Source organism: Pelobates fuscus, chromosome 11, assembly GCF_036172605.1.
Source record: "Pelobates fuscus isolate aPelFus1 chromosome 11, aPelFus1.pri, whole genome shotgun sequence".
Lineage (NCBI taxonomy): Eukaryota > Metazoa > Chordata > Amphibia > Anura > Pelobatidae > Pelobates > Pelobates fuscus.
Genome location: NC_086327.1, coordinates 85,308,148 through 85,321,123, shown reverse-complemented (window position 1 = coordinate 85,321,123; position 12,976 = coordinate 85,308,148). Strand labels below are relative to the sequence as shown.

Genomic DNA, 12,976 nt, shown 5'->3' with positions numbered 1-12,976 from the left:
TGATCGCTGCAGGCCTGGTGACCTCCGGTTATCTGCTGCTTCCCAGGTTTGGGCCTCTCGCTTGAGTTCCGTCTTATCTGGGTAGTGCCACGGTGTCTCGGATGTGGGAATTCCCTCTTGCCCTGGAGCTGTGGGAGAGCTGGCGCTCGTAGGCCACGAGCCTGGGAACCTTCGTGGTCCAGGATCGGCCCTTTCGGGTTGTTGCAGGGAGGTAGATCAGGTCGCTTGGAGTGTCGTCTTGCCCCTCTCCGCTTATGTGGCCAGCGCCTCTGGGGTACTCCCCATCTTGCTCTCAGCCCAGGAGGGCTCAGGATGTGGGGGATAGATGCAGGGATCTTAGAGTTGCCCTGAGGAGGACTCCAATTCTCCCGTCCGCCATCGGCTCATACCCTTGTGGGTAGCGTTTGGCCGTGTGTCGCAGGCTGTATGCGTGCCTGTAGTTTGGCCCAGAAGCGTTAGAAGATTAGTGTGATGGAGTCTTTTGCGCAGTCCCCGGTGTCCCCTGCATCCGGAGGCCGCTGTCGCTTGTCCGCCATCTTGGGCGCTCCCGTCCCCTCGTCTCTTATGGTGGTCAGTGTGCCAGTCTGTTGGTGTAGGGTTCGGGGCAGCCCGCCTGGCGGGGACCGGGATATCCCCCGCCGGTCCATGGGGGGGGGGTGCGTTTTTTGCACTCGCTTGTCAGTGTTGGGATCCGGCGGGAAGGCGGCCGTCCTTCCCCCCCTGATTCCACTACGCCTCAGTTCGCTGCCACGGTTCCCGATCGTGTCTGTCTTCAAGATTGGTACCGGCATATTCACGGTTGTTTCCCCCAGCCTACTGGCAGGTTTGTAGGGGAATCGTAGCAGTCAGTTTCCAACTATCTGTAGAAATTGGGCCTATTCTGCAGGAGTTCATGCAATGTGCTTCCATTCAGCTTGCCTGCTTAGCTCCGCCCCCTCCTATAGTGTTCCTTTAAGTCTGAGTAGCCAAACTGGTAGAATAGCTGAAATAGAGGTTTGTTTTCCATGATTGCTGTTTTGACCTTAAATTTAAAATTCACTTTGAATTTACCATGGCTTCTCACTTTGGTAAATAACCCGGTTAGTCTCAAAATTCTCTATTCCAACTTAACCTAAAAAGATAATAGATACTTTAATTCTGTTTGATGGCAGTGCTAGTCAATCTGGGACTTTTTGCGTACAAACTACTGTGCTCCCAGTGTGCAACATGTTGAAGAGATTGTTTTTTTTATATAATTTCCTTTTCCCTTTTCTAGATAGGTTTAGAATCACTAAGGTTACATAAGCATAACCCTTCAACTGATTGGGAAACTCAATCTGTATTATCAAATTCAAAAAAATTGTCTGTCCAATCCTGTTTCTAAAATTGTTTCTTCATGTTCAGAATCTGAGAGATAGCTTTACAATATCATGAATTTTCTGATGTATTTTCTGAATTCAAAGCTTCAACTTTAAAACTTCCATACATTGATTGTCCCACTGATATGCTTGAAGGCAAAAATACACCATGATATTATATATATAAGATAATATATATTGTGATGAATAAGAGTGGTTCCATCAGACCCTGTATTGATTATTGGGAATTTAATTAGATAACTGTAAAAGCCAGATACAGTCTTCAACTCATCCCTGAGTAAGTGGAAAAGAAACAGAGATGCTAGCATATTTACAATACTATATTAAATTATGCATATTAAACTTTGCAGTTCAGGAACAGAATCAGAATGAAAATTGGCGTGAAAATGGGCCAATTAGTGTAATGCAAAATATATACATTATGTAATGTGGGAATATTTATGGGGTAATAAAATATTAAAAATAATATTTTATAAAAAAATATTAAAAAAATATATATTTTATTAATATCAAAAATCTATATTTTGGCACTGTAATTCCCCAATTTAATTGGCTAACTACTACTTCAGTTATTTTAGATCCCTTTGAAGTAAGGAGTTTACTTTTTTACATTTTACACAAATACCACAATCTCTTATAAAAATATAATTTATTGTGACATGATAATAATAGACATGCATAATAAAATACAGTAAATCATGAGGTAGAATATGACAATAATATGACTTCAATAATTAACAGCCCAGAGAAAATTTCTAAGTGAGTTCTACACAAACCAGAATTAAATTAACCATTTTACTGCCATCCAAAACAAAGAGATCAAGCAATTTAAAATAAACGAAATTAGTCAGCTATATTATTTGCATTACCTTGATAACCACAATCAAATTACAGCCTATTTCTCTGGCTATGCGTTAATTACACTAAAAAAATAAATTTAAAAAATGAACATCACAAATACTAATGACCTTTAATTAGCTGAAATAATTCCTGTGTGCATTTAAATAAACTACAGACAATTAAAAGATAAAAAGATGAGATTTGCTAACATATTTGGATTAACAAGCTTTGAATATTGCAAAATTATAGGCACATTTTCCAACTATTGTATTTTAAAATTGGAGCTGCAATCACCCATTTCAAACACAATGACTGTATTCAAGAATTGGGAATAAATATTAGTTTGTGTCCTAATATATTATTTGAAATTTATATATTTATATATATATATTACCAGCCTAGTTTTAGTAATTATCGTGTACATGGGAGATTGATCAGTCACTTGGTGATAGTTAAAGTTTAGGAACTTATATGATATGTCTTGGTTTCACAAAGTTAACCAGTATCTGTTCAGACTAACGCACCTTAAATACTATGTAGCTATATACTGCTAATATGCATTTGTTTTTGTATAAATGAACACACGCATATTTGTTAGATAAAAAATATCCTATTTATTTAATCAAGTTATAATTATATTTATTGATACATATGTATGCTTTCTTACTTCTAGGCAAATTTCACCCCACTTAACCCCACTTAACATCACATTAGGTGTCAGTAAGATACTGTGTACATTTGTAACAAGACCCTAACTGTGTCTTATCTTAGACAGATATGCCAGACTTTTATGAACTGACTAGAGAATACTGTAGAGTGGTTTCTTTCTTTTTGGTGAAGAGAAAAAAAAAAAATGTTTCACATTTGTTTAAATGCAAAACAAGATGGCTGAAGTCTGGTTCATACTATTAAAATATAACTGAAGCATATTCACTTACAGTGACATTATAACCATCTTCACAAAATGTCTGACAATAATATCCTGTAGGCATTGTGCAGTACTCTGACCCCTTTTCCTGCCATTTGGTTCACAGATAAAATGAGAAAGAGTGACAAATAAAGGTGGAAAAGCAGCAGCAGTCTACATTTCTATATTATATATTTATTCAATATGTAAGATATAAATATAGATTATTTTGCTGCTCCCCCTTTTTTCCATCTGTTGGTTACTTCTTACTTGATCTATAAATGAAAATAGCTATTCCCCTAACCATCAATCATCATTTTTAACCTCAATCATCTTTTTATTGGCACCACTGACAGATCACTGACTCACAAATCAAACAATCTGGCTTGTCTGGTTTGTTTGTTCATGATACATCCATTTTGGCGCCTCGGAGTTATGCAAATCGATGGGTCAAAATTCAGTTGAATTGCAGTTCATTTGAAAATGAATGGCAAGTCTGTAGAAGACAACATGTTTACTCATCTATTATCCTCTATTAAAATTTCAAATACTTTAAGTTCCTCCTATCAACCTGTACTACATCAACTATTGAGTATAATAATATTTGCAACTTTTATATTTGATAGATATACAAAGGAGTTTTGCATTTATTATTTCTTTTGTTTTACAATCCTCCATCATCCATCCATCATCTCTTACCTGCCCGTTTGTTCTGTATTTTCAACTTAGTTTTAACTAATTATAAATTTTAAATCACACATTTAAAATCCATTTCTTAGAGAGAATCTTTTTGAAAGCTCTTTTAACCTCCTTGTTTCTCAAGCAGTAGATAACAGGATTAAACAAGGGAGTTACAACACTATACAGCATGGGTGACAATCTTAGAATATCAAACATATCTCTTGGAGTAGGACCTATATAATTAAAATTGCCTGTTATATAAAAAACTGTAACAACAATGATATGGGAGGAACATGTTGAAAAGGCTTTCCGTCTTCCAGTAGAAGATGGAATCTTTAAGATTGTGGAAATAATATGTATATAAGAAATGGAAACAAACAATAATGGAATTATCCCCAGTAGAACATTAATAATATACAATAATATTTGGCTGGTCTGAGTATCTGTACAAGAAGAATTTAGCAGTGGAGGAACGTCACAAAAGAAATGGTTCACAGTTCTGTTTTTACAAAAGTTCAATTTAGATGTCATGTAGGTGTGGAGAATAGAGTTCAAGAAGCCACCAAACCAGGATGCTGAAACAAGATAAGAGCATATTTTTTTGTTCATGACATTTGGATAATGTAGGGGGTTACATATTGCCACGTATCGATCATATGCCATAGCTGCTAGCAATAGGCATTCAGATCCTCCAAAGGCGATAAAGAAATACAGCTGAGTAAAACATAGACAGAAGGAAATTCTCCTGTTGCCTGTTACAGAGTTGAAGATCATGGAAGGAAGAGTAACTGAAGAGTAACAAATGTCTAAGATGGAGAGATAACTGAGAAAAAAATACATTGGGATCTGGAGATTGTAATCAATCCGTATAATGCTTACAATAGCAACATTTCCCATTAGAATCATTGTGTAGATCACAGACATAAAAAATGACAATATCACACGTCCCTCTGAAAAGCCTAAAAGAATAAAATCACTCGTAAAAGTTAGATTTTTCACTTCCATCAAAAGTAAATAAAAAATCTGTGGGAATAAAACACAGATTAAAAATATGACATGGCCTTCTTTTACAGGTTTAAAGGATCAGTCCTACTCCACTCCAAAAATATTTTTTTAATTTTTCGATTTACAGCACTCCATTCTTTTTTTTATTAAAGGAACAAGACTGAAGTACAATCTGGGGAGCTATTTTTCTCCTACAAAATACTGCTTATCGTGAAAACAATTGTTAGCGAGTGTAAACACATGGTAGAATGTGACATTGGCTTTTATTTTATTTTTCTCCAATAAAAAATAGAAATGAACAACTCATTGCACAATGCCAAAAACATTCCCTGTCACATTGGTTTGACTTAAAGGGACCCTGTAGGCAGTATAACCATTTCATCTTATTGAGTTGGTTATAGTACCCACGTCCCCTGGCATTGTCCCTCCAATAAGTGTTAAGTAATTTTCAAGTAGCTTAACACTGTATGAGCCAAGAGCCAATTGGGGGTATGGCCAAGGCAGAGATGACACACTTTGTAGCCAAACCATTACGTACCTCCAATGAGCACTATGATAGGCTGAATGTGGTCAGTAGATACTTTCAGCTAATCAGAGCTACCCATTGCTTCTTAAGCTGATGCTTCATCATTTGCCCAAGCAGCAAAGAGGGTAAAGACTCTAAGGGACTCTCATTTAGCATCAAAACATTAAACGTGGATTAACGCCGAATGAGAGGACTGTACCAAGGGACTCTAGACACTATAATAACTGCAATGAAATGAAGCAGGTACAGTAATTACAGTGTCCCTTTAAGATATTGAAAGAGGTGAGGAATATAGACATGCCTTGCCTAATGCCTTACTATGCAAACACAGTAAATTTTCCTTTCCATGCTACAACTGAGCATGGAAAGGACATAGATACATACATACATTACATTAAAAAAATATATCACTTTATAATTATTACACTTGGAGATTTGTATTTGCCTGTATTGTAATATGTCTAAATTTGGGTCCATCGGGGGGTAATATATACATAATGTATACATCCTTTTGGTCCCTCCGATATGTTTTCTAAATCAGTTTTCTGATACCAAAATTCTGCTGAGCCGACGCAACACATGAAAGATATTAAGGCATCCCAAACAATTCCTCTATTTTCAGGAAAAATGGTTTGCCCAAGTTGAATTTTCTTTCTGTGCACAAGTCTAGTAATTACATTATAATACCATGAAATAAAAAAATCTTGCTCAATTATAGGATCATTAAAGAGATTTTTTTTAGGTGGGAAGGCATCGTTTGCCATCCTCTCCACTTTTTTTGCACATGTGTTGTGAGATTATTGGGCAGATAGATACCTCTATCACAGTACACAGAATCAGTCATTTAATTGTTTTTAACTACTTGTCTTAGCGTGTTTGTTCTAACTAGTGCAGTTTAGCACTCATAGAACTATCATCAGAAGAAAATGAGTGGAACATTTTATAGTGAATTTGGACATTTATTCACACAGTGAATGTGTACTCCTACTGTTTGCATGGGAGTTCAATGTCAATTAGTAAACTAAAAATCTAATGATTGGTAAGCAACATAAAAAAATAATATTTTAAGAGTTAGATTTAAGGCTCGGTGTATATAAACCATTGTATTCTTGTAAATGGTTTGTTACTAACTGTGGATTGAGATGAAATGTCAAATGAGTAAATAATTTAGGCTGAAATGCCAAGATGGAAAATATACTCAACTCAGATATTTTGTAGTTCCATTGTCAATTCATCACAATTCTGCTTGGTACATAAACCAAGTGGTCTCACAAGTAGCCCACATCAGTAAATCCTCCCTGTGTACTTAAATGGGGTCTGTAGGTGATAATTCATGGTATAGAAATGCACATGGTCTGCAGATTATATTTTATAATTTTTTTTCAAAATGCATCACATTAACCATTAGACTAAAATAATGACGCAAGTGTTATCTTTAGTATTATGTTTCTATAAAACCAATACATTGACTGAATGGAATGGTATGGAATGGAATGGTATTTATGCTGAAAATAAGATATGACTGCAAAAAGATTTCTCTAACACAAACCTTCGTACTAATGTCTTACTTCTCAAAAGGCCCAGGTTGTCTTCTGAGACAGTAAATTGGGCTGATTTATAAAGCTTTGCTACAGAAATCATAAAGCCCTTGGAGAGACATTCATTCTACCCAGGAGGTTCAGGAACTTTACAGTATAATGAATGTTGTAAAATACTTAAGCATTCCAAAACCAGAAAAATGTAACACAGTAATACAGGTTAAATACCATACTTAAAGGTACAGAATTAAGTTATGGAGCTAACGGGCCCCTCGCACTGGGTCATCTAAAGGGGTTAAATGTTTCTCAAACTGTTTAACTCCAAAGTCTGTGTTACAGCAAAGAATCTCCATGCCTCTTTGCCCTTCCGTTTCTGTAAAATTCTCTAAAACGGACGATTTGTTGGACAGTGGCGCTGCTGATTTAATGAGAGCGATCAGCTGACGTTGTCAACCAATCATTGAAACCCCATTAATAAAACTGGCTTGAAAAATGTAATATTTTTTTTCAAAATAAAACATTCCCAATGACAGGTGCAAAGGTTCTTTTTATACTCCTTCTTAGTTATAATTGTGTTGATAATCCCTTAATAAAGAGGTGAAAACATCAGTCCTAAAGATCCTTTATTTTTTTGGAAATACCTGACCTGCAGCAGGATGTAGCCTGGTCTTGAGGCAGTGCTTGAACAAAGGCACTGGTTCCTGATGGATCTCCATAAAGTGGGTGTGAGTTGGCAATTAAGACATCTTCTAATCCAGCCCATGACGGACAAAGGAAATATAAGAGTCCTACCGGGCCTGTCAGTTTATTTATATCGGCAGACATTTTGTGCTAAGATAGAAATTAAAAGTGTATATTGCCAATCACACTCAGAACAAAGCTGACTCCATTTTGGTATCTTCGGGCTAAGAAAAACATATAATTTCTCTTTCTGTAAATCTAATCACAAGCCTGAGCTAAGGAATGCGTTATGTAAACAAGACATGTGATAAGGAATGATGTCTCACAGCAAGAATAATTATATATATACATCTATAAACTATACACTTATTTTACTATTATATTAATTGCATATAATCAGTACTATGTTAATAATATAGACCATTCATGGATAAATATTAGTGTTAGTGGAATAGAAAAATAATGTCTCACAGCTTCACAGAAGGCCAGACACCAGTGATAGATAACACGTAGTAATTCATTTTACTTTCTAAATCTTACAAGGCCCCATTGTAAGAAATAGGGTGAAATTAAGGTTAGGAGGTGTCAATTTTAAATTACGATCGAAATCGCCGCCACGAAGACTAGGGAAATCATTTTAAGCTGACAGCAAATTTGAGTTATACAGTCATTATAGATAAGCCAAAATGACGTAAGAATCATCATCAAAATGAGTTAACCCTTCCCAGGACAAGAAATTTTGGTGATGTAATTGCACCATCTACTGACCAAGAACTAGATAATACTAGATAAAAGTGGACACACCTACAGTTCCCTACTGGCCAATCAACTAATGACGTGCAGAAAGTTTGCCCTTTAAAAAGTAAGGACAAACAGAAATTTAGGACAGAGATCCAGGACAGATTCAGGGAATACACTCTGGGACTAACACTCAACTCTCAAACTCTCTTGGACACAACTCAAGAAACAATTTCCTGGGACTATCTATTCATCTGATAAAAACTTCTACAACATAACTGGTAATTCTGCTGGTTTTATTTAATTAATTTAAATTAATTTAAATTTTACATAGCAGGAATATATTTGGATACATTTTGTCAGATTTCAAATTTGAAATCTTAGTTAACTAAAGAATATATGATTATAACAATTCCATTCCTGCAGGTGGAATTAAATTAATTATATATTAACGGTTACATTTACCAACAGGTTAGCATGACACATGTTATCCAGAAATATTGACTTGCTCTGAAATAAGATAGAAAATCTTATGTAGAGAAATTAAAATTCGGCTAATGAAAATATGGTAGATTTTTTTTTATTGGATGGTTCCAGGAATGATTAATGGTCTGCTATGAACATTATTTGAATTGAAAATTGCTGAATAGAATAGGATATGATATGCCTAGGAGGATTCTAGCTAGCATTGAAAGAGTTAATCAGTGTGCTCTATCAGCTGAAGTTTTTATGGCTTCTCGCTGCACTGTTGTATTCTGTGGGATTCTGTGTTCTGTGTAAAGTTGGTTTCTAAGCTGTCATAAATCTTGCTAAGTTCTTGACAGTTGATGCTGTAGACGCTGAATTTGTTTAAACATTGCCATTCTGTTGTATACCAATGTTATACCTATATATTCACTGATTATTATAACGCATGTTACATATTATTTTATTATTATTGTCACAATAAATTATATTTTTATAAAGAATTGTGATTTACTGTATGGAGTAAAAATCCTCATAATGATCGTTCTCTAGGATCTAAGAGAATTAAATAGTGGGTAATTTTCAAGATAGCAATTTTGATATAATAAAAATTAATTAATTTGTTTTTATTTGATAATTTTTTATGAAAACATTATTTTTAATATTTTTCACCCCATAAATATCCCAACAGACCTTAGAGTGGCTAAATGTTAGATAGAATAAAGAGTAGTCAAAATACAAGCTGAGGTCTGGGTAACGGAGAGAGGCAGCACATAAGAGAACTAGCCAGAGTCAAGTACACTGTAATAGTCAGATGAGCAAACTACACAGGCAAGGGATAAAGAGAAAGTCAGAGTCAGGAAACAAAGCCAAGGTCAATACCAGAATACAATACAATAACTCAAGGAATGCACTAAAGGGTACTGGGAACAGAAACCACAATAGGGCACAGTATCTAGGGCCAGGTAAGTTTAAATAAGCCCTTGTTTAATTTGATTAGTCCATGTCACGCCTGAATGGGGGTGCCGGAGTGATGTGGGCCAATGGGAGCCGACCGCAATGCGAACAGCGTTCTTAATACTGTACGGACCACGGGCCTGATCATACCGTTCGGCGCACGGTCCACCATGAGCCAGGCATGTTTGAGCTGCATGTGGCTCGTCTGGAGGCAGGAGTGCCAAGGCCGGAACGAGGACCAGGTAAGTACCGCTACAAGTTGGTTGGAAGTAGTGGAGTTCCCAACAATTCTTTCACTTAAATAATCAACAAGTGCCACTATATATACACATTTGTTCTATATCACAGTCATTTCTTTAATGTCTAGCTGCATTGTATTGCTTATGCTTTTTAATATTTATGGTTTTTTATATGATATACACCCAAGATATGTACAGTTTTTGTTTTTCCTTCTCCCGAATACTCTTGCTTTTCTCTCTTGCTCTTTTCTCCATCTCTCCAGGGTACTGATTTTTAAATTTTTATATACTATCCTCATACACAAAAAAGTGTGTGGTGTGGGGCCTGGCTGTTAGACAGAGCAGACATGTTTGAGACATGCTCCTCACCAAACCCTGATTATTCAGATTATATATATCTGGGGTGCGGGGTGACAATGTCGCTTTAAATGCTTCCCATATCTAAGGAGAGATAAAAAAACAGAAGGATCAGCGCTTAGTTTACCAAACCACAAAAGAGAGAATAAATAGATAATTAGGCAACACACCTCGAATAGGTAAAGCTCCCTCTAAGCCCTACAGACAAAAGGAGTGATACAAACAAAAGGGGAAAAATATTTGCAAGCCAGTGTGTGAATGTAGATTACAACAGAATCAAAAATTAAAAAGACTTTAACAATCCTAATTAGGAGGCACTTTCTCCTTACTTCTTTATCACATACCGTGACTACGTTCGCCAACTTCAATTTCCATAATGCCTATCCCGCAATAATCTATATTTTATGATAAAGGCCTTATTTTTTTTTTTACTCCAAAATTATACCACCAGTTCCCACTACCCTATTCTACCTTACAATATACTTTTTAGAAAATGTTATTAAATATCTTACATATTACAATTAAGTTATTTTGGTGCAAAAATTACGTCATTCTGGCACCAAATTTATAATTTGTTATACTTGCACTTCTTATAAAAATCCCTACCTTCTAGGTTGAACTTTTTTATCTCCACTTGATAAACCTTTTATGGTAAAACGCGTTGTAGATAATTGGTCATTTTAACATTGCTCATTAATAAAGGTATTTTGGCTACTTTCAATTGTGAGTGTGCCATTTTATTATTTTATCTGTCACTATTTTTTTTTCATTATTTTCTACCTCACTTCTGTTTTTATTGTTCCGGAGAGGACTACTCTATTAAAGAATCCTAGGTGGTTATTATACCACTCACGCTTTGTACATTGAGCAGTCTGCATTCTCAATCAAATTTGAATAACCTATCATTACTTAATACTCCTGGACTTTTTATACTGTAAGCACAATTGCTGTTTCTTTTAACCATTATTGGGCTTCATATTGAGGAAACATCTTCCTATCTACATTCCGTCACGTATCCTATAAGTGGGGATTAAACCACTGTACGCTATTCATACTAGAACTAGTTTTAAGCTCAATTAAATGTGAGTAGGACTTATTTTTTCTTATCAACATTGATCCTACCTGCTGTTTCTTTAGTCTTCTGAGGGCCCAGGGCCGTCTATAATATGAATAGGACCCTGGGCAAAGCATTTTCTTGGGCCCCCTGGGCAAAGTCCCTGCACCCCCCCAGTCCCTATTACGCCCAACCCCCATTGACAGACATACTGACACATACACACACAGACAGACATATTAAAACATTTGCAGGTACATACTGACACACACATACACTGACACACAAATATATACTGGCAAACATATTGACACACATTCAGACATATTGAAACACACAGATACACATACATACATACATACACAGACACATACACTGACAGATATACTGACACACAGACACATACACTGACAGATATACTGACACACACACAGACACAGAAGAAGATTATATACTCATTACTTGTGACGTACAGTCATTATATATGATTATTCAACATGATAAGGGATGCAAAGCAATTAGATCTATTTTAGAATGAGAACTCAATAATTCGAGAACAAATTGATTTTATAATTGAAGGCATATACTTAATTTTAAAACATAACTACTTTTGGTTCAAAGATAGTTTTTATTTACAAAAGACAGGTACAGCTATGGGTACCAGGTTTGCACCCAGCCATGTCAATCTCTACATGGCAGAGTGGGAAGACCAGTCCATTTGGAGTGGGCATGGCTGGGTGAAAAACCTGGTATCCTACTCTCGATACATAGATGACCTCCTTTTTGTCTGGAAGGGGTCTATTAGTTCAGCTAAAGATTTTATTTCTGTTTTTAAATAATAATGAAGAAGGAATATTTTTAACTGCGGATTTTAGCAATACTATGGTGACCTATTTGGATTTAAATATCTACATTAAAGACAATAAAATACAAACAAAAACGCACTTTAAGGATGTAAATGTAAATAACTATATAAGTACCGACAGCTGTCATAACAAAATATGGCTAGACAGCATACCAAAAAGTCAAATAATGCGCCTTAAAAGAAACTGTTCAGACACATCTACGTTCTTTAAACAAGCTAATACAATAAAAGAGAGCTTTATACAAAAAGGATATAATGCTAATAATATTGAGTCAACAATCAATCAGACAGCTATAATAAATAGGAATTAACTTATACATAAAATAAAAACTAAAGTGAATCAAAGCAATCCTGATTTTACTCTACCAATTGAATTGGATTATAATAATAAAAATAAACAATTGAAGAAAATTTTAATAAAGCATTGGCACCTATTAAAAGAGGATGAGATGGGGGCGGGGCTCCTGCACTTTCCCTGCACTAAGGGTCACCCGGTGACCATGTGTCAGCAGGGTACAAGAAAAAGAAAGGTATAAACAATATACCAGCGAGTGGAGCGCTATAATGAATATAGATATAAATAATGAGGGGGTATACTCACCCCTCCAACATAGTGATACAATGTGTCCAAATGTACATACAAAGTAAAACAACAAAAAAAGAGAATATAGTGCAGATGGTTTACAAAAACAAAAAAATGAATAATAGTAGCAATTGGTTGAAACCACTCACGTGGGTTGGAGCCTATCAGCTATTGGCTCCGTA

At 35.7% G+C, this 12,976-nt stretch overlaps 1 protein-coding gene across 1 annotated transcript; it reads right to left on the bottom strand.

Moving 5' to 3' along the window:
• Positions 1–3,858: 3,858 nt before the first annotated feature.
• Positions 3,859–4,791, bottom strand: LOC134576905 (putative gustatory receptor clone PTE01). The gene has a single exon (XM_063435579.1). It carries the CDS (start codon positions 4,789–4,791, stop codon positions 3,859–3,861), a length of 933 nt encoding a protein of 310 aa, XP_063291649.1.
• Between the last annotated feature and the right edge of the window lie 8,185 nt (positions 4,792–12,976).

Coding starts and splice junctions, on each gene's coding strand:
- LOC134576905 (XM_063435579.1), bottom strand. CDS start 4,791: ATGGAAGTGAAAAATCTAACTTTTACGAGTGATTTTATTCTTTTAGGC.